The sequence below is a fragment of the Egretta garzetta genome, unplaced genomic scaffold (genome assembly GCF_000687185.1).
Source record: "Egretta garzetta isolate BGI_Z169 unplaced genomic scaffold, ASM68718v1 scaffold111, whole genome shotgun sequence".
Lineage (NCBI taxonomy): Eukaryota > Metazoa > Chordata > Aves > Pelecaniformes > Ardeidae > Egretta > Egretta garzetta.
Window position 1 is genome coordinate 1,057,848 of NW_009258672.1, and position 23,713 is coordinate 1,081,560.

Below are 23,713 nucleotides of genomic sequence, written 5' to 3' on the forward strand. Positions count from 1 at the left end.
CTTTCAATCTTAGTTGATCGGGTAAAAGATTTAGTTAAAGAAATTATTTGATCACTGGCGTGTCAAAAAGGCCATGCTTGGCCAGTCCAGACCAGTTTTCTGTTTCCATGAGTGTGAGCAAATACTTACAGAAAATACCAAAGCATGTATAGAGTGACATTGACCTGGGTATGTTCTTTGAGTTTCAAGTGACTGGTTGTTCATTAATTTCAGAGCTGTTGATGGATCTGTTTTTGTATCTATTTATACTTTGGGCCTTTACAGCATCTTGTGGTATTTAGGAGCTGTAAGCATGGGTATGTGGTCCAAATTCCAACTTTTAACCAGTTACCTGATAACTTCACTCTGCTTTAATCCTTGTGTTTGCTAAATCATGAACAATCATTCCATTGCCATTCACCAGTCACGTTACTGGTGAGTTTGTATAGCCTTTCATCACTTGTTTTCCAAGCTTCTAGTATCTTTTTGCAAAGAAGAGCAGGAAGGGCAGATTCCACTGATGTTTTTTCATTCTTCCATCGCTTTTATGAGAAGGGATGCCCAAAGCTACTTCCAGGATTCGGGAGCAGTGCTTTCTGTCATAGTGCATCCATTGTGTATTTAAATGTGTGTCTAGGTAGTAGATTATTAAGAAGTTAAGTAGAAAAAAGAAAAGTAATCTTTTGTCAATGTTTTTATTTGGCTGAAGTGTGTGATGATACAGCAGTTAAGACTTGATGGAGCAGTTAAAGCTTACAGGAGGTCTGTAACTGTGTAAAAGTATCAGTGTATATTACAAATTTGAAGTTCAGTGTATATGAAATTCAGAACGTAACTTGATGCAAACCCATTTTTCTTCGTAAACTTGATTTTAAAGCTGTCTCTGTCCTCTCTATCATCTATAGCATTGAGTACATACTAACAATTACAGCATCTTTTTCAGTTGCTGCAACTTGCTTGTGATATTATGAATGTTTAAAAAGAGAGTGAATAGCATTACGAAATGGAGAGAAAAAAGGAGCAGTGGTCAAATATTTAAATCTTTATAAAGGAAATAAGCTGTGTTCTAAGATCAGCAATTAGGAAAATTGTTACTTACTTTTACCTCCAACTCCCATTTTAAGGCAAAACATCCTAAAAATATGCCTCACCCCAGCCTTGAAGCATCTGAGTTAAAAACAACTGTCCCTGTTGCAATTTGTGGTATGATTCTGTTATCAGACTAGTAAATTGTATCATTTTTACAGCTTTAAGAAACTCATATAAACACGTGAAAGAAGATGACGAGATCTAGATCAAGATCACCACGATGGAAACCAAGGTAAATATTTATCTATAACTTGTGTTCTGAAATGCAGCTCTATGTAAGGATTTATAATTAGAACTTAAAACTTGTATAAAAGAAAGTAAATTACATCCAGAATTGCAATTTGTAAATTGTATTTTATAAATTGTAATTTATTTTCCAAAATGAGCACCCTCTGCAGTTCTTTTCCCAACTCACCATTTTTTTGTTGTTGTGGGTTTTGGGTGTGGTGTGGTGGGGTTTTTTTTGGTTTTTTTGTTAAGCTGGAGGTGTTTAAGGTTTTGCTGTCTGTCAAGAACTTTGTTCAACTTGGTGTGTTTTGGGACGTGGAACTACCTTAAGCACAAAATCCAAGCACCAAACTAGGTAGGGGTATTTTTAGTCAAGCACCACCTGGTGCACTTAATGTCTGTAACTCACTTCTGTTTTGCATCTTGGTCTACAGAGAGAGTGATACTGACTCTTTAAAAACAAACCAAAATACAAAACCTTCTTAGTTCAAACACCTCGGGCTTTCTGAGTCTTTGGGGCTGATCAGCAGATTGATCTTCGGCACAGTTACATAGACCTTGCAGCATAAAGTGAACTGAAAACACGGGAGTCGGTGCCCTTCTTTTTGGGCACCAGTTCTAGTAGCATGTGTCATTGAAGTATGTCACCAGAATAATATCCAGGTTACTTCATGCCATTAGTTAACTGCCTAATTTTTAGGACTTGCAATGCTGATTTGAGGTGTTAAAACTAGGAGGCTGGAATACAGCTTTTTTTAATGTGTACAATGAAACTACTTTTTTGCTGGTTTTGGGCTGCTTTTTGAACAGAACAAGTTGTGATGACCAAGACCAAGGGATTTTTTTTAGATAACACAAAAATGTGTGTGGGTTTTTGTTTGTTTTTAAAAAGAGAAATCCTCTCTACTTCCAGACTAGATTGATAGTTGTGAATATGTCCTTGGAGTGAAGGACAGGGAGGAAACTCATTTGCAGAAATGGAGCAAATAGTTATGCCAAATTGTACATTTGCAATATATGTACAAAGGAAGTGACTTCCTTGAATTTTTTTCAACTTAAATTTTTTGATTTTTTTTTTAAATTAAAGAGTGAGAGTGTACAATGAAAAATTGAATACAAGCAGAACTTTTATGTCTGGGATTACTTTCTGGTTCTTGCTAGTGGTTTGTGCTATTTTTGCATTTTTAAGGAGATTTTAGCTTAACAGGTTGCTTTCATTTTTGTAACTGTAATTGAAAATGCAAAGCTGAGTGATGCAATTGTTGATTTTAGCAATTGAATTTTTAATAGCAAAAGCGGCAATAAGTGTGGAAGTGCATGTGTATATATGTATGTATGTGTACAGACAGTTACACAAAAAGACCAGAACAGCTTTCCCAAACTTGGACTTTTCTGCAGGAAAAAGCCTACCTGTGTGACATTTTAAACAGGAAATCTTACAATGTTTTTAGTCAGTTTTGGGAGTTGTTTTGGCATGTAAAGAAAACCTGAAAAGGTTAGGGTTTTTGTTGTTTGGGTATTTTTGCTTTTTTTTTTTTTTTTTACATTTCTTTATATGTGTTTTTTCCTTCCCCTTTTTTTCTCTTGGCACTGAAAAAGATAGGGAATGCTTGAGAAGTGTGAAAATGTGTATAGCTTGTTTTCAGTGTTGCAGAAACTTCATATAGATGAAGTTATTTTTAGTTTTAAATGAAAAAATGCAAACAGAGAAAAATGATTGACTTACTACTACTTCGAGTGGGTATTTTTGCTATGAAAACTTTCAACAGAGTAAAAGTAAGCTTGGTACTCTAGCCAGGCAAATGACACTTAGAATATCTTGTTTTTAATTTTTTACCAGTTGATTGAAATTGTGCACTTAACCATACTTCCTTAGGGAATAGATGTTCTCATTAAGAGGTTGATTCAATGTTATGGGACTACTCAAAGTGGATTTTATTTTTGCCTTAGGTCCTTATCTCCAGCATTTAGGATTCCAGAGCACTACAGACAAAGGCATGCTCATATTAATTATGACTGTGAATATAAAAGCTTTCGTAAGGACCCAAAGAAGCCTATGCCTTGGAGAACGGAAGATGAAAAATATGGACAAAGCAATTCCAGGTTTGCACCTCATGGAAATAACCACCAGAGACTATATGAACGTCGATCACCTTCACCAAACCTGAAAAGAATTCCCATGGAAGATAATTACAGTCATAAGCCCTACAGAACACATTCATCCGAAAGGACTGAAGGCAATAGGAGATGCCAGTTACCACCAAAATACTCGGAAATACCATATAAAGAGCATGATCGTCCGTTTTACCAACACAAAATGGAAGACAGATACATGTTTGAGCACTACAAAGTCACTGGAAATGAGAAAGGAATGAAACCTTTTCATAGACCGTTAGGGGCTTCATGTAAACTTGAAAGAAAATGGCATGAAGATGACTTGAGGCACCAGAGGTTACATGAAGAGAAGTATGGTCAGTCACCCAGAAGAGTTTCTGATGAATTTACGGCAAGGAGCTCTTTACAGAAGAGGTATAGGAATAAAATAATTAAACCCTGGGTATTGTGGTATAAAGCCTCAAGTGAAAGTCTGTTTTCATTATAGTTGAAGATATCCACCTTGAAACACGTTGGCCACTTTGTAGTTTAATTATGGGCGACTGGTAGTAGTGAAGTATTTGTCTTTTAAGTAAATCGTATTGATGGCTAGAGTATGAAAGGATAATATTTCCCTCTTAAGAGCCCCTGCACATCTGTACCTTGGCGTGAGGGATTATGGGTTAACTTGCCACGCATTCTGCTGTCCAACATTCTGCACATATAAGTTCTCGCTTTCTTCTCTAGTGCAAGTGTAAATTGCTTTATGTCAACACAGGTATCCTGAAGATCACGATTACAGAGAATATGGGCACACGTCTAAAAGGGCTAAAGAAATCGAGAGGTATGACGGTGGAGAAGTAGCAAGAAATTCCAAGTGGAAGCAAGAACGTTCTTTTCCACCCTACCAAGAAAAGGAGGAGCAAAGAAATCTGGGTGCCCAGTCCCACCGATCGGCTGAAAGGGAGTACTCGGAGGGTTCTGTTACAAAGATATCCTATGAGTACAGTCACAAACGGCGCAGGCATCTGGATGGGGAAAAGGCTTTTTCAGACGATAGAGCTCAGAAGTACATGAAGCAGGAAGACCAGAAATACCATTCTTCTAAGGGTGCCCGGAATAGCAAAGAGTTAGATTACTTTAGCAGTGGAAGAGTGAGACGGACTGAAGAAGGGCACATCGAAGTACCTGTTAAATATAGTTCAAAGAAGGGCTGCAATGCTTGTGTTAACTCTTCCAAAATGGATGTTGATCTGAGATCTTTTAAAAACAAACCGAAGGAAAGAGTAAGGAAAGAAGGGGAATTCAGGAAAAAAGTAGATTCCTCCAATAGCCAGCATGATTCAAGTCATACTGTTTCAGATGTGAAAATGTCAGATGTCAGCTGTAGGAGGGAACGTCTCACAATCAAAGTGGATATGAAGAAAATGGTGACCAAGTACAGGTATTGGTTTCCCCTCACCTCTTCTTTCTGCCTGTCTCTTTACAGTTTCTGAGTATTGGAGGAAAGCATGGTTTCTTTAAGAGGTAACCAGGACAACCTAAGGTTGTACCTTTGAATTTTACTTTGTTTAAAATGTAACTTACTTACAGCCTACCTCTATTAAAAAACAAACCAAAATCCCCCCTCCCTAGTTCATTTCCTGGAGACATAGTAGGAAGTGGAAAGAGCAGATGTGCCTGATACAATCCTGTAGTTAAAAGTTGCTTATGATAAGTGTGTGTTACTTTAAAAACAAAGAAACAAAAGCAGAAAAGCCTAATCCTGTGCTTTCTTCTGGAATATAATGGCATTTTTTTTTGTCATCCCTCATTTCTTCTAAAAACCAAATAGCCTTTAAATTACATAAATCTCGAACATCTGAATGTGTGCCTGAGATCTCAAGTTCAATAAAACTGTCGAAAAATTGGAGATCCCTGGATTATGTTATTCATTGTTGTAACAACTGAAGCGGCAATCTGTTGAGACGTCAGAACTGAAAAGCAGTAGAGCCTGCTTCTGTCTGTCTTCTATGTAACACTTGTGGTTGCCTTTAACATTGCCAATGCTGGCTAAGTTGGAAAAAAGCGGTCATGTTAAGAAAATGTAGATGATGGATACATGATGGAGAGTAAGCAGCCTGGTTTCTGTAGAAATTTTTTTTTTTTTTGCAGGCTTTTCTGGGCTGTTGCCTTGCTGTTGCAGGCAAGAATGTCTTACAATGGCAGTATTCCCTTTTGGAAGGTATTACCTTCCCTTCCAAAATGATCAGCCTTCATTTTAAAACGCATTTTGCCTCTTGTCCCAAAGAAAACATCTATCTATTTTTTTTTTTTTTTTTCTGCCTTAACAATGGGGAGTTACAAAGACAAGTTACTGTCTGCACATAAGGGGCTAATGTTAAAGGCTGAGCAAAGGGAAGCAGAGTAATGCTTTCCCCGGCTAGGACAAGCATTTAACTTCCTGAAACCTAATATAAGAAAAATGCCTTAGTTATTGTTGGGTTTTGTTGCAAGCCCGTAGGATGATTCCTGTATCTAGTAGCCTCTTGCTGCTATTTTTGAAAGTCATGCACAAAGGATGTGGTAATTATTTGCACACTGAAGAAACTACAACATTGATTACAGCTAATTTCATGTGTGGAAGATTTGCTTCTGCAGCCAGAAGTGCTAAGTATTTTATTTTTTGAAAGATGAGAATACTAATTTTGCAGAAGGTGATGACTGGGAGTATTTGTGCTGCCTACTTTAGGCATTTAACAAACACCTGACTTGAAATGACTCAGCTGAGAAGAATATTTTCTTTGTAAACCTGGGGAGCAGGTAGATCATTCAAATCATCTACAGTTGAGATTGTTTGGATTCCCTCTTGCATGCATTTATTTCCAGTTTACTGGGGGGCAAATAAGTGACTTTGGCACCTGCTAGAGGCTATTTCTGATGCAATTTTTGTAGGAAATTCTAGGTTTGTATGCTTCAAATACAGGATGGGCAGGCACATAATTGCTTTGCAGAATGCCCAGGAAACCGTTTTACCCTAAAAGCTTTTATATGGGCTGTTTGAGTCCTCAATTTATCTTTCCAAATGACAAGCATTTTCCTTGCAACAAGAACAGCAGGATTTTTTAAAGTGTTAGATTACTTGTCAAAATAATTCTTAAGCAGCAGTGCAACCATTTGGGGCGTAAACTTACTTAGAATGAGTAAAATTTGACTAAAAGATGCTAAACATGTTCTTAGGTCCACACACTGCCACTGGAAAGCTGTTTCACTAGGCTCAAGTGATGATTCTGTTCTCAAAGATGCCATGAGATTTTTACATCTCTGAACTGTTCTTGAAAATTGTCTGGTAGCTCCTTATAAATAAAGACACACATGTAATTGCTTTCCAGAATTATACTATAGTAGTATATCAGGATCTTAATTTGCCCTTATTTGGTAACCTAGCTGAATTAACTTAAAATTCACAAGTTTTGTATTACATACTTCACTGAAACAAGGATTCCTGAGAGTGTAGTCATATCTCTTTGTATTTTATTATAGCTTTTCTTCCTTATGGCCTTATGAAGTTTTTTAATTAAAAAAAAGGGGGGGGAGAGATTTGGGGTTCATCACATTTATTCCTAAAATGAACTTACTTTATTGTTTTGTTGTCTATTTGAAGTTTTCAGACATAATGAGTTCTTTTAAAGTGAATATCTGCAACTTTTTATTCTAGGACTGCTTCTAGTCATACTACAGAGAGACAGATGTCCCATGATCTGGTTGCTGTTGGCAGGAAAACTGAAAACTTTCATCCGGTGTTTGAGCACATGGAATCTGTAACACAAAATGTTGAAAATGACCCATCAAGAGAATTTACTCAGGAAATAATCACAATTATTCATCAAGTTAAAGGTGGCTGTAATATTTGGGGTGCATGTGTGTGTTTAATTATAATTATTAAAAACAAATCTAATGAATTGGATATGCTGTCCCTGTAAGTCTCAGGTGTTTGCCTTTGGCTTCGTTTGTATTTTTAAGGGACATGTAGGTTGAGGATTTAAAGCAGTTGGGTGAAGAATGATTGTAAGAGGGTCTCAGCCCATAATAGAGGCATTATTGTGGAGCATTAAGGTCGAAAGAGTTTTATGCTAGTACTTAAGAGTAACCTGCTTGTTTAGGAAATGAGAAGAAAAAAGGAGCTTTGATATAGTCACAACTTCCTATATAGTTCCTTTAATTTTTTTTTTTTTTTCCAATGTTTAGGCTGCTGCATTGTGTTCAGTGTTGAAGTTTGTTTATAGATTCTAATTGTTTGCGTACTAACGTGATAGAACTGACAAATAGTTAACTTTATGTTGAGCTTAATCTTATTTAATAAGAAGGCGGTTTAAGTTGGGCTGGCCTAATTTTTCATTAGCAAATGTTAAACTGCAAGTAGAAATAGTTTGAAATTTAATTTCGGAAGTTGTCTTGGTGTCCTTAAGAGTTAAGCTTTTAAAAGGTACAATTTCACACCATGCATTTCAAATACTACATATAAATATTCTTGTATTTAATGTCTCTTCACAGCAAATTATTTTACATCTTCTGACATAACTCTGCATGAACGATTCTCAAAAATTCAGGATAAACCAATTACAAATATGAATGAAGTTAAAATACGTTTGGATCCAGAAATTCACAGGTAATTGATATGCTTTTTGCCTTAATTTATTTGCATTAAGGTAGTTAATCTTCAGTATGCAATGGAAAGTGTTTTCTCACTGACTCTAAGCTACCTGCTTATAGTCTGTAAAGAATTCTGTAGTTGGTCAATAATGTTTTTGCTATTTATAGTGATGGCACTTGGTTTTATATAATATTTTTGTGTTCCAGGAGGATTGACATGTCTTTAGCAGAACTTCAGAACAAACGAACCGTGCCACCTGAATCTCCCCAGGTATCTTGATTACGTAACTACTTTGGCAAACAGTAAGTTAAAATGATCTAGATGGGAACAACGTTTTCCCTTTGCTGTTGGTACGTTTTATGTGCTTTGAACACCATCAATAATTCCGACTGTTTTGAATGAAATGCACACTTGAGCATATTTACGGATACCACAGGGATGCAAGTATGCTGTGTTCACTGCTGAGTGAAATGCAGGTGTGTTCTCCGGAGTAGCTGGAGTGTGGTTATTGCTGCTGCTTGAACCTCTATCTGTTTCTAGATAGTGTAAGCAGGTGACTGACATGTGGCTCCCTCTTTCCCTCTGAGATTAGAAAAACCCTTGATGTTTCTTCTACCCTGATGTTAGAGTGGCTCAACATCCACATAATTCCTCAGAATGCTATTTTATCCCATGCTTTCATCTAGGGACATAAATTTTCTGTCTTCCTCTTTCAAGCCACACTTTCTGTGATTTAGTTACCATTTTTTTTTATACAGTACAGATATGTGGAGATTCAACTTAAGAATAGCAGAACTTCTTAAGATTTACTGGAATTCATGTGAATATTTTTAACTTGGCAACTCCATGCGGAATCTAGTGCTCTGTTCACTGTTGTTTGGAAACTTGTAAAAAGGCAGATAGTGCAAGAAAGGGTAATTGTTTGGGACTATTTTTTGTTATTATTTTGGGCTTTGGCCTCTTGGGTTGATGTGCATCTGTCCTATGTGCAGATAGTTGAATTGCATTAATGAGGTTATGTACCGGATGCAACCCCTGAAGGACAGAATCACATCAGTGTTTAGCTATTACCAGCTAACTTGACTTTAACCCTTCCTCTTAACTAGAACATTATGAGAGTGTTAGAAGATCCAAATGATCTACGGCATGATATAGAAAGGAGGAGAAAAGAGAGATTGAAGAATGAAGATGAGAGAGTGTTTCGTGTAGATGGTGTAACTCCAAGGTAATTAGCAAACAACAATCTTGTTGGCCCAAGCCTGTAGTTCTCTCATGCATTCATTTTTTGACTCTTCTACAGTTATGTTCACGTTTGTTGAGATTCTTTCTCCATAGTATGTCCTTGAATTTCAGTCCGAGTCAAACTTAAAACAGACATACACTGCAAGCTACTCTGTAATGGAGTGTGACCTTGAAAGAGGTTAAGCTGCAGTGGGAAAAAATGAAAAGAAAGCTCAAACTGTAGCACTGAATGGAAAGAGGGGAAGAAAATAATTTAAACATGCTTAACTATTTTTAAATTCCTTGATGTGTCATATAATAAAATTCTCTTGGTATTTCATAGTTTTCATAAAAGCATTCTAGGATGAATACATTGTTGTGTTGCCCTGGTTGTTTTGTAATGTCATGTGGAATATCAACAAAAAATTAGAATTTTTCTGACTCCTGGAGAATTTTATGAAGAAAAGGTAGATTTTTGTAACAGCTTTTTACTGCTGTGAATTCCTCCAACAGGTTGGTTAAAGGTGTTTGCCACAGAGGTGTTTGCTAGCCCCAGTCATCCTGTTTCACTTTTGATGTTGCGAAGTTGGTTGATTACAGAGAGATGACTTACTTGTGTTAGAAGAAATGTTGATTAAAGAATTACCAGAGTGTAATGAAATGTATCTACATTGTAGTCATGACTTGCAGATAGCTCTTAATATGCTGCTGTTTGTTCATTTTAAATGCAATCTGTAATGGCAGATAGTGGCAGTGCGCACATATTTGGGAAAAATGACTTGTGAAGCTGCAGAAGAAATATTTATTGTATTTGAGATTCTTTAAACAAAAAAAGTAAAAGTTACCAAGGTGGAGGGGCGGGGGGAGGAAAACCAGACTGTTGCATATAGCCTTTTATGTACCTGGGACTGGTCTTTAGTGTATGTTTTGGCCAGATTATCTGGGCAGGCTTTTTCTCTCTTTTTTTTTTTTTTTTTTTTTTTTTTTAATTTTTTGCCACTTCCACAGTCACTGTCTTGCTTACCTTTTGTGTATGCCACTCAAAGCGGGAAGCACAAGTTTCTTTAGTAAGTGCGGCTGTCCTCGAGTTTGATGTGAGGAGGGGTTATGCCATCAGACTAATGTGGACAGTGTAATGTGGGCTGAGGGCAGTGACAGTACGAATGATGGGTAGAATTTTCCTGAGATCGGGGGTTTTCAATAGCTCACGTATGAGATACTGGCAATGCCTGTGAGCTAGTCCAGTGTGCCTCTGGTTTTGCCTTAGTGATTTATTTTGCAGCTATGAAAACTGTTTCTGTACGTTTTGTGAACTATGAATTTTGACTTCTGGTTGTCACCTTTCATGGTATATGTTTTATTTAGAGGTTATGGACACTTGGTATTAGCAGTGTGCTCAGTAAAAAAAAACAAAACAAAAAAACCCCCCACCAAACAAAAAACACAACAACAACAACAAAAAACCCAAACAAACAAACAAAAAAAACCCACCAAAAACCCAACCCAAAAAAACCCCAAGCAAGCAAAAGCCCAAAGCCAGAACTCCCTACTTGCTGAGGATTAAACTGGAGCATCTAGCTATTTATCTGAGCTTCTTTCGGATTCGGGATTTCGTGAAATGGAAAGTTCTGTGCAACTTCAAAGATTGTACAGTAAAAAACAACTGCTGAAATGCAGAAAGCATTTCAACCAGCGGAGGGCAGCAGGGACCAGCTGTGCAGGCCTAGTGGGGTGAGCCAGGGAAACCTGATTTGCACAGCGGGGATTTCAAGAGGGCAGAGTATCTCTCTTAATTTGTCTTTGTATTCAAGAGAATACAGCTTACTATATAATTCTGTACAACTTGGGCTTGAGTTTAGTGAGAGGACTAGAAATTTGTCAAATGTCCTAGAAAAAGATTACTTACAAACAGTCAAAACTAAGTGATATAGATGCTAGACTAAGGTCACTTAAGATACAGGGTTTTGATATGCTGTGGCTTTAGATTTTAATTGTTCTCTCTCTCTCTTTCTCACACACCCATCAGGAACCAGCAAAGCTGCAGTCTTTCAAAATTACAAAGCTCTCAACTTGATGGGTTCCAAAAGCCTATGAGGTTCACTAAGCCACCTTTCAGGAAATTTATTGGGAGACCTCACCTGGTAAGCCTAAATGTAGAATTAGTAGCTTCTGCATTTGTTGTTCTCACGCTTATAGTTCATTTTTTTGCTGTATTGTCTATGCCAATGTAAATTTAACAATCTGTGATGTCTTGCCCTTTTAAATTTCAAGTGAGGCTTTATTATCTTCACACTTTGCTCAACAATAAAACTGCTCATAATTTCACAGTTCTAGTGGTATACTTCCTCAGATATTTGTTGAAGCATAGATTAATACAAGTGAGCTAAAACCGCTTTTACAGCCAAATGCTGATCCAACCAAAATAATTCTTTCACTTTTGCACGTCTGTGCAGTAGTCCATTACAACTTTGCTGCTGTTTTTTATAACCTAGCAGTGAGTTGGCTAGGGATTTGTTGTTTCAGAAAGCTAGTTTAGATTGGTATGTTGGGAGAAATCAAAGCATTTTTCAGCTAGTCCAGAAATAAGGTGGTCAACTTGAGATCTCTTGTTGAAGAGCAAGAACAGGTCAAACTAAACTTTTGAACTAAATTTTAGGTTCAAAATGACTTACTGAGATTGATTCAGGGGCTTTATGAAATAAAAACTCGTATTGCTTGTAGCTTTGTAAAATAAATTTGCATGTAACACCGCATTTCTTCCACTTAATGATGTCCTACCTAAACTGTAAATTAGAAGGCTTTGTTATTGAGCAGAAACCTTGAGGTAATGTGGAACAGTTTGAAGAAAAAGAATCTTGCATTCTGGTTCTCAGGAGTTGGAAGGGAAGGTCTGATACTTGTTTTGTGTTAGGTGGCATTGTTATTAAAACAGTGTTTGACCATGAGCCAGCAATGTGCCCTTGTTGCCAAGAAGGCCAATGGTATCCTGGGGTGTATTAAGAGGAGTGTGGCCAGCAGGTCGAGGGAGGTTCTCCTCCCCCTCTACTCTGCCCTGGTGAGACCCCACCTGGAGTACTGTGTCCAGTTCTGGGCTCCCCAGTTCAAGAAAGACGAGGAACTCCTAGAAAGAGTCCAGAGGAGAGCTACTAGAATGATAAAGGGACTGGAGCATCTCCCCTACAAGGAAAGGCTGAGAGAGTTGGGCTTGTTCAGCCTGAAGAAGAGAAGACTGAGAGGGGATCTCATCAACTCATACAAATATCTTAAGTGCGGAAGTCAAGAGGACGGAAGCAGTCTGTTTGCAGTGGTGTCCAGCGACAGGACTAGGGGCAATGGGTGCAAACTGAAACATGAGAGGTTTCAGTTGAATATGAGGAAGAACTTCTTCACTCTGAGGGTGGCAGAGCACTGGAACAGGCTGCCCCGGGAGGTTGTGGAGTCTCCTTCTCTGGAGATATTCAAAGCCCGCCTGGATGAAGTCCTGTGTAGCATGCTCTAGGTGAGCCTGCTTTAGCAGGGGGGTTGGACTAGATGATCTCCCGAGGTCCCTTCTAACCCTTACGATTCTGTGATTCTGTGTTTCTCCTCATTATGATAAAAGTTCTGGGAAGCTCTTCTTTTAAAAACAAAAATGAGTAAATCGCAGAAATAATTAGAAATGTCTGAAATAATGTTTCTGAGGATAGAATGTTATACAACAGAATAGCTTATCTGTGTTGATACTGCATTTATCAAAGCTAGTTTGGGCACTTACTCTTTTTGTAGGCCGTCTTGCTGTGATGTGCTTAAATAGTGAAATGGGGAAGACAGATATATTGGGTCCAGTAGAAATAAATTTTTTTTCTTTTTTCTTTTTTTTTTTTTTTTAAAATTCCTTCTAAATAAATGTAGTCTTATTTCCAAGTGTTTGTGCTTGTTTATCTTGGAACTGATGAGACCAGAAAAGCTTTATTAATGTGTGCAGTATAATTCTAAAACATTTTTTTCTTCTTTTTTCCCCTGGTGGGTGAAAAATAAAGAGAAGACTAACATAAATTGTCATTTTTTTTTTTATACTTTGTAATTAATACCCTACAGATATTTAGTCAGAGTTCTGACCATCACTGAAATGTAGCTGCCTTGCAAATACAACAGTGCGTCTTTCACTGTAGAAGACCACATGTAAAAACATGGTTAAAAATGTTAAAAATGGTTAAAAAAAATATTACTTAACTCAAGACTAAGATTGAAGTCCCCAAAACCAAGTAGTAATTGCTCATTAAGTAATAGAGATACTGCAAATAAAAAGGGAGTTAGTTTAAAATAGAAGCTGAGTTATTGTTACATGTGCTGAAGGTTCAGGAAGATTGCATTTTGATATCTTATAGCGAACTGCAAATCTGCAGTTTTTAGAAAGTCCTGCACTGCAGTGAGGAGTTATCCGTTCAGAACAACAGTAGCTATGGAAGCACGGATATTACAAAATGCAAGGCGTCCTAAAGAAGGAATGACTTTTCATGAAGTCAGCCATGCAGATGCCGGTTTGCAGATGAGTGGGAAGATAAGATACTTCAGCTTGCCATCCACATTTGTTGGTAAAAATAGAAGATGCTCACCAACTGGCTTGGAGGGCTTACAGACATTTTGCAAATGTGTCTGCAATACATTAATTGGCACTTCTTAATTGTGTCTCCTCTTCTGGTTTTGTGTTGCTGTTCTTGCCTTTTGATACTTATTCTGTTCCCCTTGTCTGTCTTCCTGTTTATCTAGTATGTCTAATGCTCAATATGTAAAGTAATGCAGAAAGAGGGTAATCTTTTTTTTTTTTTTTTTTTTTTTCCTCCCCCTGGGCAGAGCAAATCACTAATCCAGCAAACTCCTGTCTGAGGCAGTACAAATAATTCAGCTGAATAAGCTAGCTCCAGTAGGGTGACACTTCCTGTGACGTGTAGACATGTTGTGTGAGAAAGTATGGTGCTCAGAATGGCTTTCTGTGAAGGAGTTCTTCAGGACTGGGTGCGATTGGAAGAGAGCTTATGCTGGTGGGCTCAAGCTCGATCTCTGTACATGTAAGCTGCTAGCAGTGCTTTAGTATTCGTTGTAGAACTGGAGTAGCATCCAAGCAGCCAACTGTAATTTCAGCCACATGTATGGTTTCTGTGTTGAGTAGGTTTTCTGTAATAAATTCCGAGCTGCATGGCTGTATTCACTAGTACTTTGGTTGGAAGTGTAGTATTAGTAGAGTTGAAAGCAGCCTTAGAAAAACAAAAAATAATTAAAGTAAAGGCCATTTGTAGCTGCTTTCTGCAAAAGGACAAGTGTTTGGAATTTGCCATTGGGAGAGTCTTGTGTCAGAATTGTATGGTTCAGGTGTGAACACTGGCAGCCACCTTGACAAGCATAAGGACCACGACTAAAAAAGCAGTGTTCAGAGAACACTGCATCAGATTTAAGAAGTGGTTTGATGGGTCACCAGAACATTGATGCTGGGTGGACCACTCCTTTTTAAATAGGAAGCATCCTAAAATGAAGAAGTGCCCCTGAAGGGGCACAGCAATACATGGAAAAATTGAGGAAGGGTTTGAAACATAAGCAAGAGCTAAGATAATAGCTGTTAAGCAAAACCACAAACAGTTACTTTCTTATTCAATCTTACAGATTCTTGGGTAGATACTGGTTCAGTTGGTTTCACAGTCCAAGCAGAGCTCTCCAGATCTTGTGGGAAGCTGTTTTATGCTGCAGAAGAGATGTGGCAGTAGCACGTTGTATCGGCAAAATTGTAAAGGTGTGGGAAAACATAAAAAAGTACCCAAGAGATGTGTCTTGCCACTTTTGTTGATGAGACTGCCACCTGTAGTCTTAAAAGCAAACCCTTGGAAATGCAAAACAAAAACTGTAACCTTCAACACTCCTCTCAGGCTTGTTTGTTTGTTTACAGGTAGATATTGAGAGGAAAGTACATCAGAGTGCCAGGTTTCAAATGACAAGCATAACAGTGCCAAGGCTCAGAAAATACGGCAAAAATAACTTTAAAATAGAGTATTTTACAGGAAAACCACTGCAGCATGTTAAATTATAACACAGGATTTTAAAAAAATAAAGTATTGGATAAATATTTGCAAATTTTCATTTTTGTTAGTAACACTGTTGCTTGAGGAACTGTGTGTATCAGCACTGGTAAAATACGGATGCTTGAAAACTGAAAGCCTGATCAGTAGATCATATCCTGATGCTAGGATGTTGTTTAATGTGAAAACAGATAATGTGTTGGTCATATTAAAATGTCTTTACAGTAAACTATCAAAATGTGATATTAACATCACTTTTTGCTCTCTTGTTAAATGGACCTTATTAGTCATTTGGGTTAAAGTTAAACATGGAAATGGTATTGACTTGGTTGGCCTACTTTTGGTATCCCATGATTAACCAGTATGAACTTGTCAGTGCAAGGTATGAGTATTTTTTACAGCAGGCCAGTGAAGGGGAGTGTTTCTTGTGTTAATATTCAGTAATTGGGGGTTGAGCTTAAACTTGAGAAGAACTTGTGCCTTGAAGGTGCTAATGTGTATCTAGCCTTGATTGTAAGAAATGTCCATCTAGCCTTGTACACTATTGACAAAAAGAGGATAGCTAAAAAGTAGAAGATCAGAACAAGTATCTATTTGTGCTTCCCCCCCCCTTTTTTTTTCTATCATTTAAAACCTATGGTTTAAGAAATTCCTGAAGAGTAGATTGCTGTATCTTTGCATTAAGTAGTTCTAGTGTTTTTGTTTCCATGAACGTACTTGAATCTTGAGGGAGGTGGGGATGGGGAGGAGTGTATCCATAGTTAGTTGAGACAAGCTTTCTTTTATTCCCAAAGGCTTTTTCTTAAGTATAACAGGAATTTTTTCTCTTTTCTCTTCCCCCCCCCCCCAACTCGCTGAATTCTCAGCTTTAAGGAGGAGTGTACTTCAACAGGGAGCTTTCTGGTTTAATTACCTATTGTACGGAGAAAGTTAATTTGATTTCATGGAGTATCTTCATATTCTTAGAATAAGAAGGGAGCTGGGAAGTTCCTGACATGCTTTTCCTCTGTGTATTTAATTATCCATGCCTTTTTTCTTGGAAAAGCCATTTTGACTACTTTGATCTCACTTCATAAAGTCTTTTGTCCTCTCTTTTTGTTTTCTGCTGAATCACCTCTTGTCAAGGCATTTTAAGAAGCCAAATAGTTGACTTGTAGGCAATAATATATTCTCAAAAAAAAAATAAAGCTAGCTTAAATCCCAGTTAAAAGTTAACTTGGATTCCAACACTGTTCTGTTGCATTTATAGCCTTTGCCCCCGCCCCTTCAGTAACAGTGTTAGAAGGCCTATCTTAAAGTGTTTCTGCTGCTGGAAAGGTTTGGTACTTTGCTAGAGAACAGAAGTTCTGTAAAAAGCAAAACATGCATTTGCATTTATTATTAGATGTTACTATAGATGAAGTATTTAATGAGAGTTCTCAGGCTCTTTTTAAAATGTGTTTGAAGCTGTTAAAATTTCTTTTGGAAAAAAACCCCGGAGTTCAACAGCATTGGAACACTTCGGTGATTATTCAAGAATGGACCATAAAAAAAACCTTAATTTGATTGCTAAGAGTTCATTAGCAAGTCTGTTCTGTCTGCATTAGATGACTTTTAATGTAGTATATGCCAGTACGTAATGCTTCTGTAAATATTTGTAATCGTATGCAGTGATGGAAGAGAATGGTATTTTAGCTGTGTGCATCCTCTCAAGGTAGCTGTCATGGGAAAAATTGCAAAAGGGCCAAAATACACAGGGAGGACAGTGGCTGGAGGAAGTGTTCTATTTTAGGCAACCATGGCTGTTTGACTGCAGCTGCTCAGTGTGTTGACACACAACAGTTTCAATACCACTTGTCTGCGTGACTCGCTTCTGAAATCCTGTGTGTTTCTGTGGCAGGCAAGTAATCTTCAAAATGCTCTCCTGTAATACTGAGTTAAAAGTGGAATCTTCTAAGGACCAGTGTAACATGCTACACATGTGTTGGTTGCTGCGGTGCTGCGTGTAGTATCAGTGCATATGTCTGCTCTAAAATATGCTAACCTGTGATGACTGTACGCTACCCAGGGATGTTCAGAGCACTAATCTTGTTGCCCTTACTCATGACTCAAGGGATGACTGCTATAACAGCCTGTCTGCTGCACTTGCTGCACGCAATTTGAGGCATCTGTTCTGGGGCGGGCAGGGGTGGAGAACCTTGGTTGGGTTGTTACCTGCTTAGATATCTCCAAGAGGATGATATTCCAGTAGGATGGTCTGTATCATCTTTGGCTTCTGTGGGCTCTGCCATCACTTCAGCCAGCTGGGATTCCAGGTCCTACGCTCCCGTTACTCTGGTTCTTCCGAGCAGTGTCATTGTGTCAAACACTACAAGATTGAAAGAGCTACAGTATTTGTTAGTATAACCTGGAAACTTCGGATCTTCTCTTGAATAATTTAGTAACATTAAGCTAATAACTCTGTTTTCCTGCTAGAATTCTTACTATTCTTCAAAACCAAGTGATACTTACCCTCACAGACGTATTAGAGGACACCTTGAAAATGCGGGACCCATCAGAAGACACTTTAAGGTACAGATCAGCTTTTATCAAATGTATGTTAAATAAAATGGTGATTTGATCCCGTTGAGTTTGGTTTTTGAAGGAGACACGTTTTTGAAGGTATTAAATGCTGTGGCATGCTATGCATGGACCCAGTTAGAGCTCTTTATATTAGAAAAGTATTCATCAAATCTAGAACAACTTACTCTCACTTTCTACTTTAAAATTACCCCTACCTCTTTAACAGGTGTGTTCTCAAGAGTAAAATCACACACAGAATAGGTGTGTTTTCCCATTTTGTAGATAGTGAAGTTGAAGTAAAGTTTTGATGGCTAAATGAAGTAGCTGGCATTTTGGATTAAAATTTGAAAGGGGGGAGCAGTGTAGGTGTGGAGTTTTTTGTTGTTGCTTTTTTTTTTTTCTTTCTCCCCCCTCCAACTAAACATAAGAACTGTTGGATAAAAAGGCTTTCAGGCTCTCCCATTTAGGTGTGCTTTGCCAGTCGGTCTTAGTCAGATAGCTAAGCTAACACTAGCAAAAAACGCTAACTTTATTCTTCTGCAAAAAAAAAAAGTCTTTTTCCAAGCGAAAGTTAAAAAGTTTAATGTGTCAGCCTGATAGAACTATTTTAACATGTAAGGACATCATAGCCTCTTAATCGGTATCCTCTCTGTATTGTCAGTCTGTGGGGGATGGAGGGATCTTTAGCACTGGCTGCCGTATCATTGAGGTGGTGTTGGTAGTTGATGTAATATAAAGAAAATGGAAGGCTGCCTTCATTTACATCAGCCTACAGTTTTGCTGGAGATCATGTGAGTGTGACAGTGTCCACTTAAGTTGTCATTGCACGTATATATGAATATTGCCTGAATATTGCTGTATCCAATGATCTGTCCCATGGTGCTTTAATATTTGTAGGGGAAATAGCATATGCATTCATATTGCAGTTTATGTATGTTTATAGCACGTTTATCATTGCCATGGAAACAGCAGTGCTGATTTGACTTCATTTTATCAGCTTTTTTTTTTACATTTTAATTTCCTCCTGCATAACATAGAGATGTTTTCCTTCCTGTGCTGTTGCTTAAACCTACTTAGGAAGGTGATTTGACTTCTACACTCAGGACACTTCCTTGGCTGATTACTTAAAAACAAAACAAAAACCCCAAAAACCCAAACAAAAAAACCAACCGCAAGCAAAATATACAAACAAAAAAAACCCATCAAAAAACCACACATACTATCCCATTCCCTGCCTCCCCCCCATCCCTCCAAAAAAACACCCAAAACCAAACCCCACCACACTACTTCTCAGTATATAAAATGGGGTCATTTTAGCTTAATAAACAAAAAAGGGGGTTTACTTGAGGTATTAAAAAAAACCCATATGGTCTTGCAGTATGTTTAAACTTTTTTAAAAAAATATATTTTAGAACAGCAGTTTTATAAAGGATCTGGAGAAATCTTGTAAAATTTAAAAGGTCTTTTTTGTAATGACACTTTGCAGTGCATCACTAAGCCAACATCTAAGTGGGTACGTGCGTGGTGATCTTTAGCACTAAACTTCATTGAACACATTTCAGTGTATTAATGGCTGTGGTGGGTTCACCCCAGCCAGCAGCTAACTTGGGTTGACCCCAGAGAGAGAGAACATGGAGAGCAAAAGTGAGAAGAGTCATGGCTTGAGATGAAGACTGTTGAAGAAGTGAAGGAGAGGAAGAAGAAAAGTGATACAAAGGCAGGCAGTCACCACCTCCCTCAAGCTGACTGATGCCCAGCTGGTCCCTGAGCAATGGCTACCTGCTCCAAAACCCTCTCCCCTCAGATTCTGTTGCTGAGCAGGAGGTTATGTGGCATGGAACATCTCTTTGCTCAGCTTGGGTCAGCTGTCCTGGCTGCGTGTCACCCCCCAGCTTCTTGCCCACGCCTGGCCTGCTGGCTGAGGGGCAGAGTAGGGGAAGAAGAGAAAGCCTTGGCGCTGTGCGGCTACTGCTCAGCCATAGCCAAAACGCTGGTGGGTTACCAGTGCTGGTTTAGTCACAAATCCAAAACATGGCACCCTGTGGGCTGCTGTGAAGAAAATTGACTCCATCCCAGCTAGACCCAGTGCAATGGCATCTGTTTACTCATACAGACTTATTTCAGAGCCTGAGGATGTTGGTTGGTATGCATTGTCATTAGCATTATTTATAAAATAGTCTTAATGTAAAACTAGATGTCAATTTAACAGATTTTTTTTCTTACTTTCAACCAGAAGTTGATGATGTTTTCCATGCACCTTAGATGACCTCATCTTGCTCTAAGCTATGTGTGACCGCAGTGCCTATATACCAAATGTATATACAAAGTGTTAGCTTTGCCTCCAGCTGATTCTGTTCTACGTTAATAATACTGCTATTCCCTTCCCTCCCTGCTTACAGAACATGTAGATACTTGAGTTGAAACTTCTAAGCTGTGTGTAAGCTCGTTTTTAGTATCTTGTACCTTTTCCCCTCTCGTATCTGGTCTGCTCCTTTGCTTCTTACACAAATGCAGTGGCAGACCACTAAGGCCTCCTTTCCTAGCCACCTATCTTAAAGCAGAGAACCACAGCAGTTGTGGGGGAAATAGGAACATTCAACTGTAACTGTGTTTAGGGGCTTAATCCAGCATTCAAAATGCCCTTAGGTTTTCCCTATGGTAGGCATATACCTACTTAAAGAGTTTACTTGCGCTTAGTTGTATTGTGCCTGGACTCTAATACTTTTCAGGAAAGGGGTTAGCATTTAATAGTCTTCTGCAAGTGTCCTCTGCCTACAAGCACCATAAGAGTAACTGTGGGGGACTGATGGGGCCAGCTTCTCAGTTACCTCCCACATAGTAGGTGGGTGAAATGATTTAGGAAATAACAAAACCTCTGCATTTGCATCAAGGAACCTCTGGTCTGTACAGTCCTTTCTTAGCTGCTCACCAGCCACACAGTGGAAAAACTGGTACCAAGCTTCCTGCAACCTCAGAGCATGTGATTTTTCCTGAAGCGATCGTTATTCTCTCAAAAGGAGACTGATTTCACCGAAGTAGTTGGGTCATGCTGAAGAAGGTCTATTTCTGTGATAGATTTTGTTCCATCCTACCCTTTAAAGGCGTTTGTAAAAGATGACAAGAACTTTATATGGTTAGGATGTTTCGTTTTGGTTTTTTTTTAGCTGGAAAGCCATTGTTTGTTTAAATTTGGGGGAGGGAAACATTTAAATTTAAAGGATGAATACATATAGGAATGCTTTCTGTCGGGACCATGCTGGATGACTTACAATGGCAGTACTGGAAAAGCATGAGAAATTATGATAAATGGGGCTTTTCTTACTCCAAAGACTTTTTACTATTTTGTTGGAGGTCTGAGTGCTTAGGAATGAAAACCTTTTTATAACTTTAACTGATGTGGTCAGCGTTGATCTTGCTCTATTCTTTCTGTGTATTTATAATGCCATTCACCTGTAAGCCTTTTGTTATCTCTGTGGCCTCTGCTCCTGGGCCCACACTAGGTTAGTTTACTGTATTTCAGTGTGGAGGTAACAGAAGTATAGGGCAATGAACATATCTTCAGACCGTAAGATCTTAAAGCTGTAGGAAAAATACGTATCTACTGACTTCTGTTTACTGCAACTTCTTTTAGACTCACTGTGTGTATCTACTGCAGGCCTGTTGTTAGCAACAGTGAGGTGGTGTCTTAAAAATTTTTGTTGATGCTGGCTTACTTTCATTAAAAAAACTTTGAGAAAATGTTAAAATGTTGTACAACACATCTGTTTTTTTTCTATGAGGAAGATAATGTCAGATCTTTAAACAGTAAGTAGAATACAGCAGTTCTTTAAGCTACATGGTAGCTAGTGGTCTGAGGAATATTAAATGGCAAATAAAGGAAGAGGCTCTGCACTTGCAAATGCATACTTCTGTTGTTCAGTACTCTGTTTTACATGTGTATAACTGTAAATATAAACTGTTGAGTTTTGGTGCCCTCATTTTGCACTTTTTTTTTCCCCTTCCCCCACCCTTACAGAGCAACTTTGCAGATGGACGTTTGCAATCCCATTATAAATCAGGCTTAGTACAGAAGGGTTTATATATTCAGGCTAAGTACCAGCGGTTACGTTCTGTTGGTGTAAGGGGATTTACCACTAATAAATTCAGAGATGGATTTTTGAGGAAAGAAAAGGTAAGTTGGCGTAATTTATTTTTCGCTAAGCCATTTATAAAATATGAATATTCATATGATCCATTCCAAGTTTTAAATCCCCATGGCTTGATTTGGGTGGGATTTTCTGGAATATTGGCTCTTTGTACTTTACAGGCAAATTTGATCCTGCACTCCTGTTTCCTCCCTGTTTATTCCATGGAAACTTGCTGAAACTTGCTTTGAGTAATTGCAAATCAGAGGTGGCCTCTGAGATTCTGCCATTGCCTCTGTTTTAGTATTTTCTCTTTGAGCTCAGTTGGTGTCTCTTCCTATTGATAGGAAAAGAAAGTGGTTGTGTAAAAATGTTATGTCCTCTTAGGCTACAGTATTAAATCAATGCGAAGGGTATTAATTACTTTTCTGACTACGTCTCTGTGCTTCTCCTCTTTGTTATGTTACCGTAAATTAATCATGTGCTTTAAAGTGCGCACTGGAGTGCTGCTCTGAATAAAGCATCCTATACTATTTAATGTCTGTGTAAAACAGTTTGATAAGCTCTAGCTGAAATAATTAGGCACATCTGTTTTATGATACCTTTTTGGTTTGCAGTGTGTATGGGACAATGATAAGCTTGAACTGCAGAAGAACTTTTAAACCATATAAAATGTTACAGCTTTTGTCAGGATCAGTAGTTAAAACATTGTAAATCCCTTATTAGAATTGATCAAGTATGATCAAAGTACTATGTGGTTACTCATGACATCAGAGAATTGGATTAGATGACCTACATAGCTCCTTGCAGTTCTATGTTCCTGTGCCGATTCTTGTTTGTTTTGGTAATTGTGTCCACCTAGCTACAAGTAAATACACTTGCATAAGCATTTGAGTTGGATTAGAGGTCAGTTCTTAGAGCACAGAGGCATAGGTTCTTAGAGCTGTTTTCAAGAAAACCTCAAGTTTGCAGCCAGGGGGGTTGGGGGAAGCAAAACACCAAAAAAAACCAAACAAAGAAAACAAAACACTTCGGACAAGGTAAATGGGTCACTTGTTACGGAAGTATACTGGTGAATGCCTTTTACATTTGCATGGACTCTGAGAAGTATGATCTCTGAAGGCTAAACTGAATTGGAATTAGTGGAAAATAAAGAAGGTTTTTTCCAAAAATTATGACCTTGTAAAATGGGCACAGAAGTGCCATAATTTTGTTGTAGAGAGCTTTACCCCAATAATTTCTAATGTTCTTCTATAACTGGATATTAAGGTTCTTGTCTGGAACCTATAAAGCATGCTTAACACAATCTGGCTGCTGGAGATTATGATTTGAATTAGAGACGCATAATAAGATCTGAATATTGATTTTTAGGCCTGAAGAAGAACTTGAGTATCTTTGAGTTAAAGTAAAATAAATTCTGAAGAATAAGTATGACACAGCCATTTTCTTAGCAGCATACTGATTGCTGGTTGGCTAATTATTAAAAAACAAAACTGTTCCTCAGACTCTAGCATTTCCCATATTTTGCTATTGTAATGATTAAACTTGTCCTTGAGATTTGTTAAACTGGTCTGAACATCTTTATTTCACCCTTTTGAAATAATTACGCATATGCGTCCTTTAAGGTACAGTCTTTACAGTTGTGCTGTTTCAAGCCATAATTGAAAGAATCTTGTATGTTGCATACTATAACAATATAGGACTTATGAAAATTTGGAGGCTTTTTTCCACTGTTACAACTTCACAGTAACGATTTC

At 38.0% G+C, this 23,713-nt stretch overlaps 1 protein-coding gene across 2 annotated transcripts; it reads left to right on the top strand.

Annotated features, from left to right (window-relative positions):
- Positions 1-1,225: 1,225 nt before the first annotated feature.
- Positions 1,226-17,833, top strand: BCLAF3 (BCLAF1 and THRAP3 family member 3). Of its 2 annotated transcripts, none has more exons than XR_004841177.1 (8): positions 1,226-1,300; positions 3,247-3,825; positions 4,169-4,834; positions 7,088-7,266; positions 7,924-8,038; positions 8,230-8,293; positions 11,271-11,385; positions 17,746-17,833. XR_004841177.1 is itself a non-coding variant. In XM_009648799.2 (8 exons), the coding sequence occupies exons 1-8, from the start codon at positions 1,260-1,262 to the stop codon at positions 11,473-11,475; spliced, it is 1,968 nt and encodes a 655-aa protein (XP_009647094.2). In that variant the 5' UTR covers positions 1,226-1,259. The 2 variants fall into 2 exon arrangements, 1 of the variants encoding a protein (XP_009647094.2); XM_009648799.2 differs by lacking the exon at positions 17,746-17,833 and adding an exon at positions 9,130-9,248 and having other exon boundaries at positions 11,271-11,475.
- Positions 17,834-23,713: the final 5,880 nt, after the last annotated feature.

Excerpts from the sequence above, each read along its gene's own strand:
- BCLAF3 (XM_009648799.2), top strand. The coding sequence starts at position 1,260 with ATGACGAGATCTAGATCAAGATCACCACGATGGAAACCAAG. Across the intron at positions 1,301-3,246 it reads TCACCACGATGGAAACCAAG|GTCCTTATCTCCAGCATTTA; the intron begins GTAAATATTTAT and ends TTTTTGCCTTAG. Across the intron at positions 3,826-4,168 it reads AGGAGCTCTTTACAGAAGAG|GTATCCTGAAGATCACGATT; the intron begins GTATAGGAATAA and ends ATGTCAACACAG.